The sequence below is a fragment of the Phoenix dactylifera genome, chromosome 1 (genome assembly GCF_051530095.1).
Source record: "Phoenix dactylifera cultivar Ajwa chromosome 1, Ajwa_hap1_PhDact_Kaust_v1.1, whole genome shotgun sequence".
Lineage (NCBI taxonomy): Eukaryota > Viridiplantae > Streptophyta > Magnoliopsida > Arecales > Arecaceae > Phoenix > Phoenix dactylifera.
Window position 1 is genome coordinate 60,319,527 of NC_143190.1, and position 26,298 is coordinate 60,345,824.

The 26,298-nt window shown below is 37.9% G+C and overlaps 2 protein-coding genes across 4 annotated transcripts; one reads left to right on the forward strand and one right to left on the reverse strand.

The window, feature by feature from the left end:
* Positions 1-509: 509 nt before the first annotated feature.
* Positions 510-2,862, forward strand: LOC103722240 (reticulon-like protein B5). Its single transcript, XM_008812714.4, has 5 exons — positions 510-967; positions 1,754-1,934; positions 2,027-2,168; positions 2,247-2,316; positions 2,425-2,862. Exons 1-5 carry the CDS (start codon positions 769-771, stop codon positions 2,592-2,594), a joined length of 762 nt encoding a protein of 253 aa, XP_008810936.1. The 5' UTR covers positions 510-768; the 3' UTR covers positions 2,595-2,862.
* Positions 2,863-6,529: 3,667 nt separating this feature from the next.
* Positions 6,530-24,356, reverse strand: LOC103722239 (golgin candidate 4). 3 transcript variants are annotated; one of them, XM_008812713.5, is made up of 15 exons: positions 23,422-24,356; positions 21,416-21,514; positions 20,516-20,644; positions 19,186-19,383; positions 18,833-18,968; positions 18,662-18,726; positions 15,966-16,136; positions 15,657-15,770; positions 15,129-15,248; positions 13,951-14,247; positions 13,726-13,791; positions 11,152-11,354; positions 8,822-8,876; positions 8,535-8,720; positions 6,530-7,014 (listed from the first exon to the last, which is right to left on the reverse strand). In XM_008812713.5, exons 1-15 carry the CDS (start codon positions 23,638-23,640, stop codon positions 6,706-6,708), a joined length of 2,367 nt encoding a protein of 788 aa, XP_008810935.3. In that variant the 5' UTR covers positions 23,641-24,356; the 3' UTR covers positions 6,530-6,705. The 3 variants fall into 3 exon arrangements, with proteins under 3 accessions (XP_008810935.3, XP_026666251.3, XP_088564449.1); XM_026810450.3 differs by lacking the exon at positions 20,516-20,644 and having other exon boundaries at positions 23,422-23,987; XM_088708323.1 differs by lacking the exon at positions 6,530-7,014 and having other exon boundaries at positions 8,591-8,730; positions 23,422-23,982.
* Positions 24,357-26,298: the final 1,942 nt, after the last annotated feature.

Here is a 26,298-nt window from a genome sequence, read left to right on the forward strand (position 1 = left end):
CTCATTTAATAATAATATCTATCTCTGAAAATATTATATGAAATAAAATAACGATAAATTTCTCAAGATGCTTTTTTTCTTAGCAGCTAAGGTTGCGGCTCTTCAGAGTTTAGAGGGAGAATAAAAACATGCAGGCCCTCATTTCCTCGTTCGGCGGTCCGGAATGACGTGCACCGTCAGTGCCGGTGCGTTTCCGCTGTCGCCCCTATGGTAGCAAACAGCCTTTGAGACCAATGTGCCAGCGCGTTTTTGTCCATACGGCCCATTATTCAGGATATATCTTTTAGGTAAAGAAGAGGATCTTAGTTGCACTCCATGTGTTTTTTAATTTTATTGTATATATTTGTATACGGATTGTATGAAATTTTTTTTTTAAAAAAAAAACATAATGTGCCAGTGCCGGGCGATCACGTTAACAATGATCTATTGCTGTCCGAGACCAGGCAGCGGATGCAGTGCATCCATGAGCTGCCACGTTATGGATCGGGCAGAGCGTCGGTCGTGCCGGCGGCGCCGAGGAACAAAAAAAATAACGGGACGTTGACGTCCGGTCACAGGAAACGCCAGAGGGCGGGCCGTCCAACGCAACGGCCGTCTGCGCACCGTCCGTGAGGCACGAGGCTTGGACTCCTGATCCGACGGTCGAGATCGCCCCAACCAGGCTCGGCCCCTTTATAGCCTCCCGCTTTTATCTTCCGAGAGAGTAGAGATAGCGGTGGGGAGAGAGAGCTGCGACGAAGTTTGTACGGCATCGGAGTTTCTGAGGCGATGGCGGAGAAGAAGGAGGAGTCGGTGGAGGAGTCGGTGATGGAGAAGATAACGGAGAAGTTCCACCAGGAGGACTCCTCCTCGTCGTCCGATTCGGACAACGAGAAACCGCAGCCGTCCGCGTCGTCCGTCAAGGCCAAGATCTACCGCCTTTTCGGCAGGGAGAAGCCCGTCCACACCGTCTTGGGCGGTGGAAAGCGTAAGAAATCGCCGCTTCGTATTTTTCAGATCTTTCCCGATATTTGTTCCATTTATTTTCCGGAAATAGAAATTTCATTTTTTTTCTGTGAATTTTCTTATGATTTTTTTTTAATAAAAAAAAATCTATTCGAGATGATTTGAGCTGAGATCCAAGGAGTTTATTAGCTATTGTTATCCTATAATTTGACTATTTTTAGTTGGATTAATCCAAAAGCTTGTGCTTTTTAGTTTGAGGAGGCAAATTACTTAGTTAGGGTTTGCGTCTCTTTACTCAATAGTGGCGAAAAAAAATCAGCTCCGAACTGCTTTATAATATTTTCGAAGAAACCCTAATTTGATTTAAGATACAAGTCGTGGATTTCGATTGGTGGTAGTTGATTCGAGAATATTCCACCGCCTTCTTACTTCAGGAAATACCAATCTGAACATTATCTAGTTGTCTTGCTGATTTGTTGATTTATGAATACATGTGTAATGATTTTACTCTTGATTGAAATCAATTGATCAAATCCTCCTTGGTCGGGGGGACGACCAATACTTATATAATTCATATATTTAGATGTAGTAAATCTCTCTTTTTTTTGTGTGTATATAAAATATTTATTTCGTTGTCCCCAATTCGTGCAAGGAATCGTATTATTGTTATTATTATTTAAAATTGTCCATATGGAGCTTGAGCTATAGATGCGGTATAATTTGGCTTATGTACTTGATGGGGGAATTGTTGGATTCAGCGGCAACGGTACGTTCTCAAGGTTTTTTTTTCCCTCCACCATCCTTGCAGCTGCTGATATTTTCCTATGGAGGAACAAGAAGATCTCGGCCGGTGTGCTAGGTGTGGCCACGGCCATCTGGGTCTTGTTCGAGTTGATGGAATACCACTTGCTCACTCTTGTCTGCCACTGCCTCATTTTGTCGCTGGCAATCCTGTTCCTCTGGTCCAATGCGTCCACCTTCATCAACAAGTGAGCTCTTGAGCTAAGTTTGGCATCGCTTCCAGTGGCCTAAAGATTAATCTTTGTCTGGTTACTTAAATTTTTTGTGTCATTGTTTGTAGGTCTTCGCCTCACATTCCTGAGGTGAGCATCCCTGAAGACGTGGCTGTGGATGTTGCACTTTCACTGAGATATGAGATCAACAGGGGCTTTGCTGTTCTAAGGGACATTGCATCAGGACGTGAGCTGAAGAAATTCCTCATGGTATTTTGGTCATTTAAAATGTTAGTGGATCTAGGAGTTTGAATGAGCATTATGCTGATTGGTGCCTTGGTTTTCCAGGTGATTGCTGGTTTATGGGTTCTTTCTATCATTGGGACCTGCTGCAATTTCTTGACCTTGTTTTATATAGGTAAAAAGATGTTTCGACCAGTTATTTAATGTTCTGTTTTCCTTTTTTTTCTGTTTTGTCATTTGTTTTGGTCTAACATTCTTGTCTTTTTTTTCTTTTTGAAAACAGTATTTGTTACGCTGCACACGGTGCCTGTTCTGTATGAGAAGTATGAGGACAAAGTCGATCCATTTGCAGAGAAGGTGATGGCAGAAATCAAGAAGCATTATGCAACATTTCATGCCAAGTGTTTGAGCAAGATTCCAAGGGGGCCGTTGAAAGAGAAGAAGCACCAGTAGATTCTGACAGTTTGTGGCTAGCTGTGGATTTTCGTGTTGTTGTTGTCTCTTTCCATTTTGCTTAGAACTTCCTCTTTGGTCTGTACATGAAGTGTCTAATCTCTTGGATTTGATTATTCTTGTATCGTTAGCAGGAGTGAATCCAAGTTTTTATGTTATGGATCGGAAATATGTTTGCACTGTTTTACCCATGTGAGCGTCCTATTATGTGCTGTTTCTGCTGGTGATTTGATTAAATCATTTATATGCTATGAATAAGTTGATGCTACCTTTGTGATTCATCTTGGTCCTTTAGTGCCTCCAGATCTCTTCAAGTGGGATTTATAGTAAATTAGATGAGACAAAAAGAAGGCTCAGTCTCAGAGCTTGAATGAAGAACATTCACATGTTTTACAATGTAACTGCAGGGCTCATGTTTCAGTTGTCTACTAAGGGGTCATTGAAACATGCCTCCTATATTTGTGCCCCATATTGGAGTTGTTAGGGATCTAGACTGCATTTTGAACTTGTAGCTCATGTTTCAGTTGTCTACTGAGGGGTCATTGAAACATGCCTCCTATATTTGTACCCCATATTGGAGTTGTTAGGGATCTAGACCGCATTTTGAAGTTGTGCAGCTTGTTGGTCTTTTATGGTCTCTGGTCTCGAGGGAATTTATTTTAGACAGAAGTGTTTACTATTTATTTTCATATACTAGGATTTGCACCATAATTCTCTCCTATTCATGTTCTTCTTACCTTGTTTTTTCTTTTGTATTTTCAGTCTTAAAGAATCTTCAAAAATTTTCTTTTTTTACACTGCAACTGACTACTAGCCTGCAGGGAGTGGAACTGAGTTTGAATTGGCATATGATTTGTAGTTAAACATGATTCCTCTATTGGATGGTTCAAGATAACCATTGGAATATCTCACATGACTTATTTCCATTTGAAGTTTATGTATATGCATTTAATCTTCTAGGAAATCTCATTCTGAACTGTGGCTAATTGTAATATATCTGAACTATTTTACCAGTTAGGAGGTTTTGAAAAATGTGGGATCTTGAAAATGACAGTGACAGATGTTATTGAAGAATTCATTCTATACTTGTTTACAGAATTATGTTAAAATGAGTGTGGAATCGAGGTAATACCAATCTCTTGGTAAACATGAGTAGAAAGCTTTTTAGATGATGTCCGATTAAAACAAAGGATGATTATCGTGTGTGTGTGTGTGTGTGTGTGTGTGTGTGTGTTACTTACCTGCCATTACGCACAGGGACGGTGGAAATGCTTTTGTTGGAACATTGGTGAACCAGACTCTTGATTCAATAATGACAAGGAAAACCTTACCTGTTGGTCACGCAGAAGCCAATGGACAGGTTGAATAACTTAAACAAGTGCTAATTGAGCTTTTTGGCCAATTTACTGGCCGTTTCATCCAAGATTTTTCTTGTATGGCTAGAAATGCTGGGTGAGGGATTGCAAATAGTTAATTGGAGCTAACTTTTCAGATGGTGAGGGTTGTCGCTCAAAGGAATGTTGAAATATATGAATTTCTTCTGCAAGATTGATACAATTGGATAAAATCTTTGGTCGGGAGCTGTTGTTCAAATCTGGTTGCTGGTGGCAAGTAGTATGTTATTCTCTGTCTAGCATTTATTGTGAGACTATATCCATCAATTCCTGTGATTGTACTTCTTATAGAACTCTAGCTTGATATTGATGTCCTCATGTTGAAGTAAGAGCTCATGATAAGAAATGTGCCTTAGAGTGGACTTACCAAGCAGCTGCTTCAGGGTTGTCACCTTATTTTATTTAATGAACTCAGACATGGTTTGTTTTCATTTTGTTTTGTCTGAAATCATTTAGGGGCCTCAGTAGGCTTCGCAAGCCTATGTAATTTAATGACTTTAGTGAAGTTTTGGCTAGAGAGCTGTTGCACTTATTCTGTGTTTTAGACTTTGTGGGGAGATGGACAGGAAAATCTACTTCGTCGCGCGTTGCAGCAATCGGATAAGGGCGTCATCACTTCTTACCTTGCACATTTTTGTTGTTGAGGAAATGGAAATGTTTTCATTTTTTTTGAAGAAATTGGTTCTTCATTTTGTTCACCTAATGGAGGTATGCTGTGGTTAAGTTTGGAACCGGATCTTCGAGATCTTAGACACATCCTGGTCAGAACTTACGTGAGAACGTTTAAAATGTTATCGACAAAGTTGCTGTAGTTTTGCGCTCAAAATGCCTTTTGATTTGTGCGAATTTTATCTTTATGACATTCTTATGGTAAAATATCTATATGGGCAATGGACATTCCCAAGTTCTTACGGATGGATAAGTTCGGTGAGATGAAGATTTGGCGATCAATTCAACGATGTGATCTCCATTTTGGCTCTTGCAACCTTCCGTCCAACAGTTCCCCGGCGTTGGAATTAATTAAAGTGTCTGTTAGGAGGATTTAACTGCCATGTGAATGAAGACATTTAGAGTGATTTTTTTGCTCCTTAACGATGACAAAAAGATTAAAGATCGCTGTTTAGTTCAACATTCAAACGCTTTGGAATGTACTTGTTTTGTACTGTAGCGATTTTTCTGTTTGGAAGTTTCGTTTCCCTTTGGGCAACAGTTTCGAATAGTAAGTTGATCCAGTATAAGTCGCGGATCATCAGCTTGCGCCGTCTGTAACGGCTCTTTTTCTATGCATTCTTGTGTTCAGATGTCGCATCCTTTCATTGAGGACTGTATATGCTTACAGTGGAGTCAATGGTGCAATGCATGTTGGAGCTGTGGTTGACAATAATAGGTAGCATACGGTGTCTTAAATACGAGAAAAATGGCATACAATGTCTTCCCCAGGCTGTTTGGCAGTGCCTTGATGCGGTGGCAAAGTTTTTTTTTTTTTTTTTTTGGTACTAATGGCAAAGCTTCCGTCTCAGCCTGAATGCAAAGCTTGAAATTTGAGTTCTTTGATGCGCAGGTGGCAATGATATGATACCAAGCTGTAAATGCATGCTTGCTGAATTTGATGACCTGGGAAAGAGATTATTTTCTAATGAATATATAACAATCTAGCCCTCTTCTTAACTCGTTTTGTCTTTCCTTTTCGTGCATCCTACCTACACACGTTCGGCAATGATATTATACCATTCATGCGGAGATTTGATGATAAGAAGTTGAAGTGGTAAAGCTGCAAAAAGATGATAACCAAATTCTTTCGTTTCTTTTGTCACACATCACCCTCAGAGGAATCAGAAACTCGCCAACTTATGTCTTAGGTGCTAACTGGCCAAATCGTGTGAAGTACTTCTGCCCATCTGCTTTTAAGAGACCGAGATTGGGTTTGCAAATAAATGAGGGAAAGGAAGAGGTATCTTATGCAAATGCAATGTTCTAATTCAATTGCACAAATATATGCCGGTCAAGACAGTAAAAATTGGGAGGAAATATTAAGCTACTCACAAGGTTAATTTGATCATCATATCATCCATTCCATCATGCAATTTTAAACAGATGTGCATCATTTTCCCCCTTTCTTGATAGAACATTTTCCCATAATCATCAACATTTTCCCAGTTTGATAATTTGGTAACCTCTCAAATGACACTCATGAAACAACACATGCTAATAAAGAAAAGAGTCTTTTTTTATTCAGGAGGTAGAAAAGGGGGTTTTGTAACAAAAAGATATTTATTTCTGTATTAATAGAAACAGGTTAAAGTTTTATTTGACTATAGATAAGGTCCGTTCTGAAATTTATTGGATCATTATACCCTTTTTTCTGCTTTTAAGGACATTTTACATGTCTGTCAACCTTATATTACAAGTGCATCCAGCAGCAACACGAGCATTGGCTGAAACAGAATTGGCTAAAATATATTTTCCATTTGTGTGTGTCAGAGAGAGAGAGTGAGAGTGAGAGAGAGAATTTGGCCAGTTAGGCCACTCAGGCAACAGCACTTTCTGATCATAACCGGTGGAATGACAAACGTGCACTCCACTCTTTTACATATTAAAAGAATGCAATCAAAATTAGAATACACTGCATTTCATATAAACAAATGGAATATTTACCTCAACAAATTTTAAATAACTGTATCCTCATTAGCTCTTACCTCCACTGCACATTTCTAATATCAGTATCTCTGGGGCAACCTTGAAAATGAACTGTCAGATGGATGGACTGAGGATGTAAGAGGAACTGTTGCAAATTCAGCATCTAAAGGTTTAAAGTGCTGATTTTGTTTGGATGGAGGTCTAGATATCTGTACAGTCGGAAAAATGGAAGCACCACTAGTACTTTTCTCAGGGGCTGATTGCATCCTTGTAGAGCTTGTGCTTCTCTCCTGTGCACTAGCAGATACTCCGGCTGCTTCGGAAGATTCCCTCCTCCCTCTTTCTTCAGATTCTTTGAGAAGATAATCAACCCACATATCTGCAAATGACTGTCAAACAAGACAACGATGAGAAAATTAAAAAAAATTTAAAACAGAGTTTTTTGCATGAATACTCTTCTAAAAATTTAAATTTGTGTGAATACCCCCTTAAAATTTATATTTATTTCTCTACCCTCATAAAACACTGTTTTTGCACAAATGCCTCTAATATAACGATCCTTCTAACGCCGTTAATAAAAACCATATTTGTTTTAATTAAAAATAAAATAAAATTTTGCAATTACTTTTTTTGTCCCCCATCGTGATTGCCTTATAAATGTTTCATTTTGCACATCTACCCATTAAAGATATTTTAATCATTTTAATTTGAAATCATTAATTTTTTAACGGCATTAGATAGCATGGGCACATATGCAAAAATAAAGATAAAAAAAGAGAGTAAAATAGCAAAACAAGTGTTTTGCGAGGATATACATGCAAATATTAATTTGGAAGGATATTCATGCAAAATTTGATATTTAGGAGGGTATTCATGCAAAAAAACCCTTTAAAAAATCAAGCAACTCAACCAACATGGCTCATCCAATTATCGAAGTTTGTGAAGGCCATAGTTGGTCTGTTGTTTGCTGAGGAATAGTGGACCTTGGATCTCACTAACCACACTATCCACAAATTAATGAGTACTTATGACCCATAGAGGTGCCAACATGCTTACAAACACATGATTGATAAGTCTTCTGTTTTTCTAACAGATACAACACCATGGACCAAAGTACAAATACAAGCAAATTCTAAACAACCTGTTGATACATTGATCCAACAACAATTTTTCACGCTGCATAGTACCATGATTGATTTTAGCAGGGATTTTGTTTCACTTCTCCTAAACAGCTTAGATGTTCTTCACACAACTGAAGTTGTTAATCCACTTGATCAAATGTCATGGCATGCAAATACAAACATATTTATCTCTGTATCATGCCAATCTCACAAACATGCAGACTGATGTGTAATGGATATTTTCCTTTCATGTCATGCCAATCTCACAAACATGCAGACTTATGTGTAACAATGATACCTAGCAGTGCATCTAGGCTGTTCAGAACAGCAGCAGACCCTAGCCCATTTCAACCCATCAAAGACAACATATGGGAGTCTGCAAAAGTCAATTTACGGAATCTGGAACTACCAATAAACTTCAATATAATATAATGAATCCCTTCTGTTAAGGGCTTGTTTGGCAAAATCCTGCCAGATCATGTGGGATAGGCAGGGAGAGAGAGAGCACATGGTATGAAGAGGAAGGTATGAAGCGGGAGAAGGATAGCATGGGGGGTCATGGTCCGATCCTTGTGCGCGCACAGATCTAGCCCTGCAACCTTCCATCTCCCGCTTTGGCTCCCTCCCTCCCCGAGACATTCACCAGCGAATCCTGCTGGATCCAGCAGGGCTCTCCCAAACAGGCCTTAACGGTAGATCAGGATGGGAATCATGAAACAGAAGAGTTCCGAAGGTATTGGGTTGGTGGGGGCAGGCGGGCGGGGCGTGGTGAAGGACACAAAACTAACCTGGTTTTCTGAAGATGCATGAGAAGATGTTTCAGGTGAGCTTCCTCCCAAGATACCTCCAACAAGGCGTCCTGGTAGACCCAGGACACCTCGAACAACACCTTTACCTGCAGAATGTTGAGCAAAACCTATTCTTTGCTTCTCTTCCTCAGAAAAGCCTAGCATGCGAACCATAAGATCCAGAACCTGGCAATCACTAAATTTCACAAATTAGCCCACGGCCATCTGTAGAAGGGTGTGTACATCCAACTTGCATAAATTATCTGCTCAATAGGAGAAGTAATTACCTCTTTGCTGTGATTCCTTTGAAAATATGTCACTAATAATTTGATCACAATACGCCTGCCAGCAACATCAACATCCACCATTTTTTGAGTTTTGTTGCTCAATTTGCCCAAAAGAAGATAAGAAAATAAATATACTGCAGAGAGTTGCAAATAAATTCTAAAACAAGGAAATATCCTAGAGTCAATCTAAAATTTGATGATAGAAGATACAGCACTACATTTGTCCAGATATGTTGGCTTATTTGCAGATGGCAATTGCAATGATGAACACTATTTAATTACAAGAATATAAATCCATTTAATTCAGAAAAATGTCCATCCAGACAAGAAAATGAATATATCAGAGCATGACAGCTGAAAGAAGCCTTAAACAAGGAAATATCCTACATTATATGAAAATGAGAGAACATTTAGCACTGCATTTATAAAGACATGTTGGCCTCTCCAGAAATAACAATTGCAATGATGGAGATCATTAATTTACAATAACATTGATCTCATCAATTTGTGAATATATATATATATATATATATATATATATATATATATATATATATATATATATATCCAAATAAATCAGACAATAATGTGGCTGGGTTGGAAAAAATCTAATTGCCAAGAAGCACGGATCTAACTACCAAACGTCAAAGATGAATGAAAGGAGGGCAGCAAGGGATGCAGAATTGAACTTCCAAAGCAAATGCCTGGAAATAACTAAACTATTATTGCTACAAAGAAAAGATGCCTGTCCACAGATAATAAAGACAGACTATAAATCAAAGATTATTTTTGCACATTTGGAAGGAGAAAAAGATTTTCAATGCACGGTTGCCCCAAAGAATATCACTGGGAAAGCTTAAAAATGACTATTATGGAAATGGGATGTTCAAGGTTTTGGATGTTCTCATAGTATCATTCTCTTATTGGTACAAAGTTTAATTTCAGCACTGAGTTTTCTCCGAAGACACATGCAAAATTATCGACTCCTTCCAGACAACCAGTCTACCACCTGTTTACTATCCCAGTAGATGTGACTGACCTCAAATCCTTTACCTCGTCAGCCATTCCAACATGAAAAGAATGTATCCATTCAACTCATGCGATCTACTTAAAAACATTAGAGGAGGTTTGTGTAATTACTTCCAAAGGTGCAATAGCGATTGACTAGAGACTGAAGAAAAAATCATGACAATAGGGTGCTCCTCTGAACCCAATATGGAATGACAAATAAGTTGAAGCTTACATGGTCAACTAAAGATGTTTGGAATCATCAGATTCACATATAAATTTCTAATAAATTTGAAGAAAAAAAATTTTTACTCCATAGGGTGGTGGGAAGGTGCTTTTCTTGATACTAGTGTTCGGATTAATTTAAAAGACCTTTAAACAGAGCTCACAATATAATCAGAACATGCTACTAAAAAGAGTCTTGCTTATTCATGTTTGAAGGTCTATTAATAATTTGGGCAGGCAGGTTGGCAAGAGAGATGAAGAACAAGTTTTCAAATATGACATATTTACTTACTAGTAAGGTAGGCAAATGTTGTACAAATGCAGTTGAAAAGCAGACCACAAACTAAAACAAGTCATCAACTCATCTGTCTCCTTAGAGACAAATTCTACTCTACATGAGTACACATAGAGAGAGAGAGGTACCATTATTTTAATATTTCTACTTGAAAGAAAAACTACTAATTTATTAAGAGAAGAATAACCAAAAGACCCCAATCCTGATCCTGACTAACCACCACAAGAATCATCCAGCACAAAGGATCAATTGCGAACCTCATTCTTCATTGGATTAGAGCTCAAAGCCATGAATGTTGCATGTCCTCCACACCAAACCTATCCATTGATATTGCAATTTATCCCCATTTTGATGACAAGGATCTCAACATTCACCTAGGGCAGAATGGTAAAAGGTAATGCTTGGTCCAGACACTAGTGTCTACTATAGTGCGAAAATATGGGTTACCTTCCCAATCCTGTTATTTCCTTTTATGCCCTTATTTTATTTGTTTTGTGCAAGCTCTCTTCCATACCCTTACAAACCCCTTTCCACTTTATATCAAACTTGATCCCTCTTTTCTACTAAAGACCAACATGCAAGCTCCTGTCTGCACACTCTTCCACTACAACATGATGGATCAATCCATTTTCAGTAGCGTTGGGGATTAAGAACTCAAAATTGCACATAACTTTGTCAGTGAATAAAACTGTGAAGCTAGACCCATCTAATGAAGACCAATAATTTCAACCAACATAATCCAAGGGTGTTCACAAAAAATGGCTTTATGCAAATGACTTGAAAACAAGGCCAAAGAAGTAACCTGTCGACATAATTATCTGAATCAAGTGACATCCTATTTAGTCTTGTCATACTCTGCTCAAGTGCCCGGCGTAATTTTGAATTCTCCTCCTCAAGCTTCTGTATGGAGTGCTTGGACTCTGATAACATCCTCTCAGCTTGCATAAGTTTAGCAGCCATCTCTTCCTTCTCTCTATTTGACATTTCCAGCCCTTGGTGTGCAACCTAGAAGATGGAAAAGAAAATGATATTACAGTGATAATATTAGTGTATGAATAACAAGAAAATCATTTAAAGAATTCTGACAAGGACAATAACATGAAGCTTTTGAAGATGACAGTCTGCAATGTAAAAGTAACAAGATCAAAGCTTTGCCTAATCAAGGGCTTAAAGACCATGTACCATTGTTCATGCTACTTAAAAAATAGCTGAACTTTACATATTGGGTGCTCAGATTAAAAAGGTGGAACATAAGGATTGCATATTCATGGATGACAAATTTGTCTTTGAAAGATACACAAACTAAGCTTTCATACAATGGATTATATTTTTAAGTGACAATGAAATGCCCCATCATCATAAAGCTAGCTCCAGGGTAGGCATGAGTCAGCTCTAATGACTGAACCAGAATACACAGAGATATGCCACTGACGCACCAGCCAAGAGACAGTCCAGTAAGTCCCTCTACTGTTCTCCAAACCTAACATGAAGTAACCTCAAAAAGCTGCTCAGGGAAGAAGAAAAATTGGGAACAAAAAAGAAAGAACAAAATAGTCATCTCCCGGAACCTCCTTTGAGAAAGTAACAATTCAAAGTCAATGATCCAGCAAACACCAATGAGGCCAAGGCTCCTATCCATGAGTGATCATATGTCATCAACTTTTGAATTTTTGATTTTTGAGGACCTAGGCCAGGAGCCAACAGTCTCCCCCAACTGCAAAAATGCAAATCTTGTAGATGCCAGCAAAATAAGCAAGACAAATTCAGTAACGCTGTCAGCTAGCAAGTGTCCATGGTCTCAGTCACTTTGGAACACTTGCACCGTCTGTCAATACAGATCTCGCACTTGGCGAGTTGATCAACAGTTAAAATCCTACTTAATAGCTATCCACAAGAATGCCTGGGCCCTAAGATGTACCATTGGCTCTAGTCAACCCTATGCTAGCATGGTAAAGTTTCCCTAGAAGAGACTTAACCCATATAAGGAATGAACAAAAATTACTTTTAGCATTATTTTCTCATCATGCCTTAAACAAATTAAGACAAAATCTGATATTATTGGATTGCATACTTATAAATGGATATGCTTGGTATCACATGCATGTAACTACAAGTGTTTGTTCGCATATTATATTTAGATTTTCAAAATCAATTGAAACTATCACCATGTTCATGCAGTCATGTAACACATACATCCATGGCTATGATGGTCAAGGGTCAAGACCTCCGAAAGATATAATGAAAGTTAAAAAATGAAAGATGCACAAGTAATATCATTACTGACATGTTCTATCTATATTAGGTACCTTGAAACATCATTTCATGAAATAGATGCTTATGAATCACTCACATGATAAGAGATCAACAAGATAAATATTTGTATTAGTTATGCAAAGAGGATGCAACCTTTGAGGTTCCATTTGGTAAACAAATGAAATCTTGGAAAGAAGTAATGAAAAGAAAATTGGAGATGCTTTCCAAATTCCAAGTCATTGTTTATTGTGATTTGATGAGTCATTAGCTAAGTAGGAATCAAGTAGCCAACCAAAGTCAATGGATATAGCACGTTCTTAAGTCCATTTTATGCATATGTCAAGATCATGGTATGCTGAACCGGCCCGTACCTGTACCGGATCAGTCCGATACGGCGGTGGAAAACGGTTCCGGCCCCATAAGGGCCGGAACCGAACGGTACGGAGGACGTACCCGGTACGAGTCGGACCGGTTCGCACCGGTATGCCTTCGGGCGCTCTGTGGCATTTAAATGCCATAGCCTGTGGCATCGTCCACAACGCGCCACACGCGTTGTTATCGGTTCGACCGATACCTAACCGATACCGAACCGGTCCGATAGGCGACCGGTACCGATTCGGCATACCTTGGTCAAGATAATAGGATAGCATCAATACAAGATCTCATATTAAATCTGTATCACAGCTTTGAATCTCAGAGCGGCAATTTACCTAGACATCACACTAACTTATATAAAAATTGTTATAATAACAGTTCTTGAGAACTTATCCCGGAAAGGTTTGAACCAAAGTTCGAGCTATACCATATAAATCTTAGAAATGAAAAAGAAAAAGCAACTCTTCGTATAAAGGTAAAATGGAAAATGATATATATGTGCATGTAACTATAAACTCGGGGGTGCATTCCAACTGCAAATTTGGTTATTACGGTACATGTAGAGATTCAAAACATACTGAAGCACTTAATTACAAGCTATAATTGAAAATGTAATCATAACTCATCCGAGGAATGTAATACATATAGATCTATAAGAACAGATTGTCCTTTCTTTTGTAACGAGATAAAGAAATATGAGTTAGAAATTAACCAACGAGTTGTCTAGAACATATGGAAGGAGGGTTACCTTTAAAGATTCAGAAAGTTTAGTTGACTCTTCTCTTTCCATAGCCAAATCTCTTCCTAATCGTTCCTATTAATGGGCATCCAGACAAAACCAAACATCAATAAACTAGGTCCCTCTAATTGATTGGTTTTTTATTGACAGAAATTACATTACAATGTTCAACGTGTGTAAAAAAACAAACCTGAAACCTGTGAGAAGCATGGCATAGAAATATGTAACACTTACCCTTGCTTCACTTTCAGCATAGTATTGGCCAAGGGCAGTCTGAAGATTCAGCAGTTCAAGATCTTTTGATTCAACTGTGCTCATACAATTTGCAAGTTTTTGCTTCAGATCATTAATTATTTCATTTGACTTGAGAAGTTCATCACTTTTGATCTTTTTGATTTCCTCTTTCTTTGATATTTCCTGCTTTAAAGCCTTCTCCAACTGCAATATGTGAGCTCTTTGATATTCACAATTTGCACGAAGCTCCTCAATGATTTTGCTGTCCTCATCCATCTTATCTGAATCTTCAAGTTCCTGGAAAATACGATAGTACAATGAGTTTTCTTAATCCAACCATATTCCACAGGGCACCACCTTAGGCAGTTTTAAACTAACAATGCCAAGACCCATCAAAATTCAATTTGAATAGGTAGAAGCTTCAAACTGGTATCAGACATAAGATAGATGAGTGCACAAAACAATAAAAACTAAAATTGTAAATTCCAAAGAAAACCGTGTGGAAAAACCTTGGGCACTTGGTGTTATAAATCCTTTGTCATCTATTAGAAGAGTAAATCATCTAACATATACCACAAAATGAGTCAAGAATTCAGCTAGCAGAATGACCATCACATGTCTTAACATTTCTTTCTAACATGTTTCTACATGATGGAAAAAAGAAAAATAATTTGATGTGATGCGGTGCAACTCAAGACTACAATATCATCACTATTATCAAATAACTTTTCAGATTTAGAGAATCTGGATCGTAACAGTTTATTCTGGCATTCAATAAAATGGTCCAGATTCCACAATGCAGAATATACTTTTTTTCTAAAAAAATATATAGATAAAGTTTAGATAAGTTAATATGTACACTTTTTGAAGGGGCATTTATCTGAAATATTCTAGAGAACTCGATAGATTAATACTCGCTGACACAATCATATTTCCTCTTTATTCCAAATGCCCATGGGCAGTCGATCTGAGAAATAGGAATTACCAAATTCCCAGTACGCACTTTCAAATATTTGTACAGAGATATGATGAAATAATTGAAAAAACATGGTGATGCAAACTGTTTGAGAGTTTTTGACAGTGGTCTTAACAGTCATTAGTGACCAGATAGTCTGCTATAGATGTAGACCTATAATTAGAAGAGTTTAACGTCTTATAAAGAAATGGGAAACTATTACCTTCTCTAATATGTGCTGTTTGAGTCGGGCCAATTCTTGCAATGCTTTGTCTCGTTCTTTGCAGGTGTCTTTTAATGTTCCCTCCAACTTCCTTATTGACAGAGTCATCTCTTCTGTCACCTTCAACATTACAAGTAAACACAGATTAGTTCTGAATATCCCCTTCCTTTGCATCATCACTATGAAAAACACAAAATATCAGACTTCTACTTTGTGATATGCAATATGCTCAGGTAGCAATGAATGACAAAGCAGAATTGACATGGTCAACCCCACCAGATTGTTGTCATGCCTTTACATTAGCTGCAAAAAGTTGGGACAAGAATGATCTTTTTTTTGTTTTGGTACACCGGCTCCTCACACCAAACGTAAATGAGTACAGCCAAGAAAAGCAGAAAAAAGAAGCTGGCTAAGCAAGTAGGGAAGAATGATGGTTTTTACAGAGATATTCTAACATGTGACATGGTCTGAAACCATGCATGAACTAGTGCCTGCTCATTAATACCAAGAAGGAGAGATAAGGACTACCTCATGTGAGTTACTTGACTTCCTATTCTGAGAGTCCAGATCATCAGCATCATTCTTTTCAGATGCACTCTTCATGCAAAGTTGCAGATTTGCTTCAAGTTCATTCTTCTCTACCTGCAAAAAGATATCCGTAAGAAAGAATAAATTTGAAAGTACTCATGCATTCAGTAAAAGGTATTCTGATCATTGCAATCAGTTAGGTCTTTGAAAAATGAAAAACTGATCCAAGAGCACTAGTAAATAAAGACTATAAAAGCACAACCATATGACCTGAAGCATGTTTCACTAAAGAAGTTTATCTGTATCAACCTTCAATTTTGCGTTTTCCTTCTCTAAAGTCCTGATTGCATTTTTCAAACTCCCCAGAGATTCATTTGACTCTTCTTTGATGTCCCTTCTGCTTAACTCTGCTTGCAGTCGACTTAGTTCTGATATCTTCTCATTCAATTCCTTGTGCAACTCTTTCATCACAATTGAGGTCTGCCAGTTAAATACAAAAACATTCATTTCATAGAAGAGAGAGAGAGAGAGAGAGAGAGAGAGAGAGAGAGAGAGAGAGAGAGAGAGTAAGAAAAACATTACATTCCAGAAAAAAGATACTAGAAAATTGGGCATATGTGCTATTAGATCTGGCATCATAAAAGCATAAGATGTACATAGAAATACTCAGAAAACACACAATATAGCTGGTAATTCTTTTATAATGGTATCTTTATGCCCATCACTGTTAGGGAATGATTATAATATACACGGGGTACATTAAAGAAGTTTGCACATAGGGGTGAATCATCCAACCACTCATGGTCCTTAATCCCATGTGCTTAAAAGCTTTGATTAGTAAAAACTTTTCTTCATTGATGCACCCACGTTCAGCCAATGTCTCTCAAAAATGTAATAGAGAGTGAGATGCAAGAAAGAAGCATCAATGAAAAGGATACTGCATTTAACAGATGTATTTCACATGCATTGCACATGCCAAAAATTAGTGGATTTTGGTCTCAATATATTTCAGAACTTTTAATGTGATAGAGAGTGAGAGACAAGAAAGTAGCATCAATAACAGATTGTATTTCACATGCATTGCACATACCAAAAATTACTGCATTTAAGATTGATGAAGCTAATTGATGATGCAACATATGCATGCAACAATATAATGTAAGAGCATCAGCTGCACAATCTGATGCACACCAAATAATGCCAAGATTTTATAATTGTATAAACATTCATTAGCAAGTTAACAAAGCTAAAGTTAAAAAAGAATTGATATTATTGAGAAAAGAAATTGAAATGATCTGAAGAAAAGAGTTTCAGAAGCATAAGAGTTCAGCCGTCATTAGATTAAAAAGGAATTAAGATGCAACAGAGCATACAAGGTATATTACATCAACAGATTGACAGAAGAAAACTAAAAGTGAATGGCAAAATTCTAAGGCAGAATCTGCAAGCAGGTAAGCTGTGTAGCACCTGCGCACAAAATTGTATCACCTTCTCCAGTTATATAGTCTAGACTTGATACAGTCATTAGCAAACCTGACATCAGCATCCAGTTTTCCCTCAATTGTGACAAAAATATAGTCTACCTTCTTTAACCAGTACTCTATGTTTTAAGGCAAGCGCCTCTCTTGCCCAAAAGTTGCTTTGGTAAGAATCTGAAATCAACTCACAACAGGTTGACAGCTGGTTGAGAAACAGTATTAAAAATTTCAAAACTTTGATGGACATTGATAAGGCCATCAAAATTGATCCTATAGATGGAATGTGCCTTGCTTTTAAGGTCAAGGATTGCTCTTGGGTCCAACACAAGGAACACGTCATTTTATGGGCAAGGAAATAGAGAACAATTAGACATTGTTACAAAGAAACATATTTCCCCACATCATTAGATGTTATCAGGATGCTGCTTTAATGGTTCTCTCTCTATGTTTGTGTTTTCACTTCACTAAAATAAATCCACCTCACTTCCTCATGTGCATTTTATATGACATGTTTCTCACTTATATATCATAGAGTGCTTCCAAGATCTGGAAATTAAGCAACAAAGAGAACTAGGAAGCAAAAAAAGAAAAAAGAAATGAGAAAGGATGGCAAAATGGAAATGAAGCACATATAAGACAACCCCATAACTAAACAAGTTCAAAGGGCACAAGGGATACATAACATCAAGAGAAAGAAGCTGCATATATTTGTCATTCTTATATTTAATACAGAAGTAACCTTGAGAAATATATATTGGAAATTGAAAAAAAAACATCCACTTTTCTTACTTGAACTTGGGATGGTGAAAGCACATGGTTCAAATAAAAAGGGAAAAGGATCCAAAAAAATTAATTTGTCCGAGAAGGGGAAAGTGTTCCTCACCAAAAAAAAATAATATGCATGCTAACCAACCTATAAGAGAGTTCACACTTAGTAGAACTACAATTTGTGATGTTCTCGACCATTAAAATATATATCAAGCTTCCTCAAAAGATCAAACCAGCCTCCAGGAGCAGGAAATTGTCCCTTAAGCCAACATGCAATGCTAAAACAGTCCACTTCTGTACCTCAATAATTAACCTCTCCGCTTTAAAAGTTTTCTAAAGCACGTGCTGATGAAGTTCAAGTCTGGCTTCATTTAGACCACTAACCCTTACATATTCTAGGAACCTTGAAACACAATTTTTTCCATCTCAATGACACGGTAATTAATCATAGACAAAGCTAAGTTACCACAGAGCAATCAAAGTTGATTTTAATGGCACTTTCACACAAAGGAGACCAAGAAACTCAGCACTAAGTTGACAGAGGAATAATAAAGTTGTCATTAACATGTATCAGAAATCCTAGTCAACCAATTAGCTCGGAAGCATGTTGAGTCTGAGCAGTGAACACAGAGGACATAATGAATTGTGGACAACTTTTAAGTAATGATGGATAGACTAAAACCAAGATGCTGTCAAAGGATAAAAAGAAAATACATATAATGCTCAAAATTCTTACTGGAAGTTCAGAGTATAACTTACCTTCTCCTTGTCCATCTTCAAATCGTGGAGTTCCCTCCAAGAAGATTCATTCAGCTGATGCTCCTCTGAGTAAAAAAAAAATATCAGTAATGAGATTAAATAATGAAGGAATTATGCCCACAAACTATTTTATCAATTCAAAGGAGCAAACGCATAATCACAAGATGACACCTCCTAACTTCCGCTTCATGATTGTTGCATTCTCACATTCATTGTCAAGTTGTGCCTTGAGTTGTTTAATTTCAGACTCAAGTCTAGCCTGTGCTGCTGCCAATGATCTGTTTTCCTCAAGCAAATCTGGGTACTCCTACAAAATGATTAATTTACTAAAATCATGTAAATTCATTGTATATAAACAATTGCAGTACATGATGTCTGCATGCATCAAGAGAATACTGAACAAATATTACCTTATCATATAAAGTCAAATATTTATCAACCAATTGTATCAAGTTTATTGTCATAAATTGTTTCTACACATCCATTGGAGCGAGAGTGAAGAAAAAAAATATTATTGTAAGTACCTTCCCATTGCCCTGTGAATTCACAAATTTCAGCTCTCTCTTTCGTTGCACAGCATCAAATTGATTTGGTTGCATACGACTGTTGCTGTATCCATCCTGTGTGGAAGCATGACCTTGCGGTGCATGGTTTCCTGGAGAATTAGAATTTTCTTGAGCTGTATGTCGCTGTCGTCTGATGGGTGATTGGTCAGCAGTGCTCTGCAAAGATCTCAAACTGAATGAGCAATCAATGGCCTAAATGAAGGTGACAATAGGATAAAATTTTCTATAAAAATATTAAAGACTAAAAGCTGTACCATTAGCATAGTAGTGGCAATTGTGTGCATCTCCATATAACAATTGAACAAACATATATTGAAAATAATGGATGATGTGAAAGCAGAAAGTAATGATTCCGTAACAATGTGATTGTGATGACTGTAACCATCTAAGTAACAGCTGCAGAACAACAAAGAAACAAAAACAGTAGAGAAGCACAACTTGCCAAAAGGAAATTTGAGTGTGTAAGACAGAGAGAGAGAGAGAGAGCAGAAGAGTTGCAGTGGAAAGGTTTTCCGTGACCAGGTGTCTAGACAGGCAAGTCTACAAGTTATGCATGTTATAACCGTGTAATTCAAACATTAGCATAGACACACATACACAAACTTGAAAATGCAAAAACATTCACTTGCATGACTTTTGCACCAACTATATAATATTATATGATATGCAAATAAGATCATGACAATGAAAAGAACAAACAAATGTTATCTCAACCAATGGCATTCACTCTATGAATTCTTTTTACTATTTTTCCCTGAATAAAGGTCACCAGCCTTCATTGAAACAAGTCATCAAGGTTTTTCTTTTTTCTCTTTTTTTTCTTTTGACCACTCCTATAGAAGACTATGTATGAAGAATGGAGATTGATGCCTTTTCCAACAAAATTCAAAATGTTCACAAGCTAAAACCTATCATAATGTGAGAAGCAAAGGAATCCTTATATTCAACTGAACAAAGGATCATACTTAAGTATGTCTACAGCTCCAGAAATCATGAAAAATTAACATAAAGTTGAAGAAGATGATTTGATTTACCAGCTTACTTGATAAGGAATAACGACAAGGTTAACTAATCGAAGCATAAAGCATTTAAACCTGTAACAGGTTCCATACAATGCACAGTCTACGTACTACTGCATAATAAAGAGAAGAGGCACAAAAATACATTCTTAGTAAGTCCTAGTTAGTAATTTGATAAGTTAAACACTTTCCAGCCTATCATTTTAGACTTCTAAATCTATCGAATTGAATAATATGGTTCTATAAAACATCTTTCATGGAAAGATTACCTTGAACGCATCAGAGCTATTTGATAATGTTTTAAGGCTCTCGTCTTTTGATGTATGTCCAAGAGCATTTTTTGCCTCCAAACTTTTCCTTAATGAACCATTTTCCTCACATAGTTTAGAAAGTTGCTCCTGTCAAATATGACAAGATAAATACAATGTAACATATGCCTAAAGCCAGAATCGACATTTGTTGTGTCAAGCTATAGGCATCACTATGTATTTTTGACTATATAAAAGAACTCCAATCAAAAAAGATGACGGGCAAAGTTAAAATTTTGGAAATAATTGTTAAAATATAGTATGTTCACGAGTGAAAAAAAGGTATGCTTGACAAAAGGGAGGTGATAGAAAGATCTTCCATAATAAAGAAGGAACATCATTTGAACTCAGTCCAACTAACCTACAAGATTTATCAGGGAGGACCTCTTGAGAAAATTATAATAACCATTGTAAAATGTATAATTCCAACAGACATCAAGAATTTAAAAAAATCATTTTTCTGTAGCCCACATAATAGAAAATTAACCAACAAGGAACCATCAGAGATATTATATGCTATAAAGTGATGCACAAAAAATATAATAACCATATAGACACGTACACATCCAAAAGATATAAGGAATTGAAAAATCAATTTTCTTGAAGCCCTCGAAATAAAAAGCTATATAGCTAATAATAGGAAACCAACAAAGCTATCATATGCTACCAAATCATGCATAAAAAATTAAAAAATGGAAATTTTCTATTCCCCTAAAGTTGAAAAAAGGACAAAATACGGCACCAAATTATGCAAGTCCACATACAAAAGACAAAAGAACCTAAAAAAAGACAGCAGATATTAAAGCGAAGAGGTTACTTGTAGTCACGGAGGAAAAGAAGCACAATGTGCAATTATCATACCTCTTTCTCCTTCAACATAGCAGCATAATTAAATGAAAGTGCCTTAATTTCAGCTTCAGATGCTTGAAGCTTCTGGATATCTGCTTTGTATTTTGCTATCTACGATAAAAGGAACAGTTTTATCACTTACACATGTCATTCATCATTACATGTAAGCAATCTCCTGCTAAATATGAAAATACTATGCAGGTAAGAAAAAACTAAAAGCCAGCATGATCCAATGAACCAAATCCTACAGTAAATGAGACAGAGATTCTAGGGAATATCTTTAATTCCTTATTAAAATTTTCCCAAGTTTCACATGGGTACAATGAAGTATTGTTAATATAAAGCAGAGTCGGAAACAGAACATGATTTGCTTGAGATTAATATAACAGTAAGTAGCTCACTGCACACATCATGTAAACATCTACCTAGCCACCCAGCTAACCTGATTCATTATTGTAACCAGCCATGGACAACATTTGCCATTATACTCTTACAGGAAAGAATTGGACATATGACCAACATATAAGTCAATAAATCCCACTGATCAGAAAGATAATCCTAGCTAGTCGAGAATCTGAGGGAACTGCTTCTTGACAATTATTCTCAACATCTATGATATCTAACAATCTTGACATGATAAATAAGGCTGTAGACCTATCCTTATATGAGTGAAATTAACATGACATCGATCTTCTCATTGTTTTTGCTGAAATTCCAAGTTTGCACTTGAGCATGTGGGGAAGGAAATATCTTAACATGAAGAACATTCCTACTGAAGACTAATTTACAAGTAAGAAATGCTAACCTCAGTTACAGCTGCAAATGAAAGTAACATATCAAGATATGCCATTTTTATGATGGAAACTAAATAAAGGCAGGACAGCTTATTCTACATTATACCAGAATATACCTTTGGTACATTGAGTGAGGTGCTTATAACAAGGGGGAAAACACGTAGGTATCAAATCTTTCTAATATTTAAGAATTTATTTTTCCAAACTAGTACCCAAGTGTGGTACCAACGTCCATGTCCAAGTGTTGATTTTGGTTCAGGTAACATCATAAATCACACAGATATGTGTGCACATGCAAACTCGCCTCTTCTACACAAATATTGTGCTTTTCAAACATCCTATCTTGCACCCATGAAGCAAGGCACCAGTTATTAAAGTTGATCGCCCCAACTTTCAACTTTGAAGTTGGGAGCACACCAATGAACTACATAGAAAATCTCCTGAAAACCCAGCTCCTTCTTGCCACCTTGGGCTCCAAAGGATTATGGAGAAGTATAACTTTGAAAACTCTGTTCTCAGTTGCAAATCCCGCTCACCAAAAAAAAAAAAAAACCAAGAAGTATAACATTGAAAGCTCTGTTCTCCAGTGTAAATTCCGCTCACCGAAAAAAAAACAACCAAACAGTTCCGTGGGCACGATGAGATCTTTCTCCCAAGTATCACCATTGTCATATTCCAAACTATATTGCAAGGAAGAGCTTATGTTATCATTTTTTTATCAAATTGAACCTTACCACCATCTTTTTGTACTTTGAGAGATCATCTAAGAATCCTAGACTTTTTACAGATTGAACAAAATGACATAAGAATCAAGGACGACTCTAAAAAAGACAATAATACCATCTGGCTCCTCGTGCAGATACTAAGTTTAATATTGATTGAAAGATTCGGATGCTCTTGTATGGATTCAGATAAATTTTCAATACCAATCTGGTTTTGTAAAAGATATGACTACTAATTCCAACCTCCAAACCAAAGAAGGTTTATTTGCCAAATTTTCAAGCCAAAGTCAGGATCCTGAAGCTCAACTAGTGAGAAGATAACGCCAGCTCTAAACTACCAAGGCGAGATTTGTCGCGCTGAAATCAGGAAACCTTTTTTTCCCAAAATGGTCACAAAGATCCATAATTCCACGACCAGCAAGTATTAACCCAATCTGAAATCTAAATCAACCTAATAGCCAAATAATTCTCATAAAAAAAACTCAAAAATCTATCATCATACCTCGTCCTGGGACCCCGAATCGGTCCCATTGGCGACCGGAGAACCGGTTGGGGACCTAAACCTCGAAGATCGCCGGCGAGAAAACCGGCGCCCGGAAGCCGGCGAATCCTCCCCCACCGCCTCTCGAGTCTGGGGGTTCTCGAGCTCTTCCTCGTCGTCCAGCACCTCGCTGGCGATCCGCGAGAGGCTCTCCCTGTACGTCGTGATCGAATTCCGCATCCTCCGATTCTTCTCGTATCCCACTGTCCCACAGCCCCCTTCCAGCCCGCGATCAAGAAGACGAAATCTTGGGCAAGAATGCGATCCCGATGAAGATCGAAAAGAGGGATTCGAGAGGTCGGTAGATCTGGAGAAGAGGAAGGGCGGTGGTGCGATGGATTTTTTTTATAGGGGAATAATTCCAGGAGGAGAATCGTTCAATTGTGTCGTTGTTTTCTTGGAAAAATATTTGGATCTCGGGAGGTGATGCCTTCGTGCAGGAAATAAGATAGCGGTGGTTCTGTCGACGAACGGGTGGGTCGGCTCCTATGAGAAGGGTTTACGGACACGGAAGATTTAATTAGAGCGATGAAAATAAACTCCTCTCAAAAAAAACAAAGGGTTTGCGTGCGTTTTCTTTTTCCCTTTCTTTTTCTAAAAATATGATTAATCATAGCCGTTGATTATCTCAAGTTACCCCCACCGATCAACCCATCCTCCCTCTCTCTCCCCACTTCCTTCTCTGGCGTTCTTCTCTCCGTTCGCTTCCTCTCGCTCCCGCCCTCCCTCCCTCTTCTAACTCGCCGGCCCCTCCCCCCGTTCGCCGTAATCCCATCCCCTTCCCTCTCTCTCCGATTTCGATTCCATGGGATGAAGCGAAGGAAGCAGCGGTTGCTCCAGTGAGGCGTCAACAGTTGGAGCAAAGGAGCACGGGCAATCGGGAGACGGAAGGCTTCGGGAGAGGCAATGCAATTGCGAAAGAAGGATTTATCTTCCTTCCATCCACCATTAGATCATTCATTGCACTTATCTCAAAGCAGTCTAAACCCATTGCTCAAAGGATGCAACCATGATCTAATGGAAGAGAGAGTCCTGTAACAAAACAGAGAAGAAAGCAAAAGCTGCTCAAATTACCAAATTATCTGCACACATTCTCGACCATTCTGTCACATGGTATGAATTTCAACCCTCGATTTTATTGGAATTACACTTCTTGCCATCCGTACTTCATGCTTCCGCCCGTTGTTATAGGTTGTCTTGCGAAAAAATTTGGACCATCTAATGGTACAACTAAGGATGCAAATGGGTCGGATCGATCCGTGACTCGACCCGCATAGACCCGATCCAATCCGAATTTTAGGATTCGTGGGTCCGAATCGGGTTCGAAAATTGGATCCGAATCATTTTTTGGATCGGATCTGGATTTACCGAATGGATCCGATCCGACCCGAATGGATCCGAAAAGAAAAAGAGAGAGAAAAAAAAAAGTGAAGGAACACTCGACCCGTCAGGATTCTCTCTCGATCTATTACACTGTTGATACCTCTGGTGTCTCGTTAGCTGGCTTTTTTTTTTCCTTCTGTTTTTGGGCTTTTGTTTCTTTTAACGTTTGAAGGGCGAAAGTGAGGGAACACTGAACTGAATATGGGTCTTGTGCCAATTTTCTGCAATGGAATTGGATTTTGGAAGACGGTCTGGGATTTTTTTTGTCCTCGTGAGAGGGGAGCTGGGAGACACCAAGTTCCGTCCAATCAGTCATATAGATAAAAAATAGCGTGGTATGACATTTGGCTTGTAGACCGACTTAGTTAGTTATGGGTCATCTGTTCTGACTCAAGGTCATCCATAACTTAGCAAATCTTTCGAGTCATGAGTCACCCAGCACCTCATAATTATGATATGACCAAATTAGATTTGCCCAAATCTTTTTCCAAAAACACAAAAAAATTGGACCCGATTCAGATCCGAACCCGACCCGACTCGAACCCGGATCCGAATCGGACCCGACCCGACCCGACCCGATCTTCAACTGGATCGGGTCTGGGTCCAAAATTAAGACCCGAACAAAAAACTGGATCGGGTCGGGGTTACTTAGGATCCGACCCGAGCCGACCCATTTGCACCCCTAGGTACAACGGACAACGAACAAAAATAAAAAATTTAATCCATATATAAATTTTGGAAGCATTGTAGCAAATCTCGTTGTTTTCGGTTTTGCTGAAGAGCCTTTTCTAAGAACTGTAGTGGTATCCCTCGCGCGATGGAAGGATTCACCTTGCTAGAAGGAGGTGGATGGCATTATGGTGAAAGATGGAGCGCGACCAACAAGTGAGGGGAGGGAGAGAGAAGTGGGATGCCAGAGTGAATGACTTGAAAGTAAGGCTGCAACTGGGTCGGGTTGATCCATGACCCGATCTGAATTAGATTCAAATTTTTTAAGTCAAGTTTGGATTATATATGGACCGAACCAGTTCCGAATAGCTCTTTAGGTCAAAAATTATAGTCCTGTTTCAACCCGATCTTCAAATGGATAGAATCTGGGTTCAAAATTAATATCCGAACAAGAAACTAGATTGGGTTGGGATCAACTCGACCTTATCCATTTGCACTTCTACTTGAAAGTAAGGGTGATTAAACGATTTGATACAATGGGGGATAGGAGATGGGGGCAAAGGATTAACTAGATGGATATCAGTTAATCTAAATTTTCAATAATCAAAGGCTACAATTAATCATATTTTTGGAAAAAAAAAGGCATTGTAGCAATCTCCAAAATAGAAAAAAAATGGTTGCTTGTAACAACCATCCAGACCCCTAAAAACTGTTAGAACAATTTAAATGCGCATGTGGCCCGAGACTCGGCTGCGTGCGCGTTTGAATTTAGTGAAACACCCACTG

Coding starts and splice junctions, on each gene's coding strand:
- LOC103722239 (XM_008812713.5), bottom strand. CDS start 23,640: ATGCGGAATTCGATCACGACGTACAGGGAGAGCCTCTCGCGGATCGCC. Junction 19,384..20,515: donor ATAGCTCTGATGCGTTCAAG/GTAATCTTTCCA, acceptor AGATCTTTGCAG/AGCACTGCTGACCAATCACC. Junction 13,792..13,950: donor ATGCTGAAAGTGAAGCAAGG/GTAAGTGTTACA, acceptor GCCCATTAATAG/GAACGATTAGGAAGAGATTT.
- LOC103722240 (XM_008812714.4), top strand. CDS start 769: ATGGCGGAGAAGAAGGAGGAGTCGGTGGAGGAGTCGGTGATGGAGAAG. Junction 968..1,753: donor CGTCTTGGGCGGTGGAAAGC/GTAAGAAATCGC, acceptor CCATCCTTGCAG/CTGCTGATATTTTCCTATGG. Junction 1,935..2,026: donor GCGTCCACCTTCATCAACAA/GTGAGCTCTTGA, acceptor CATTGTTTGTAG/GTCTTCGCCTCACATTCCTG.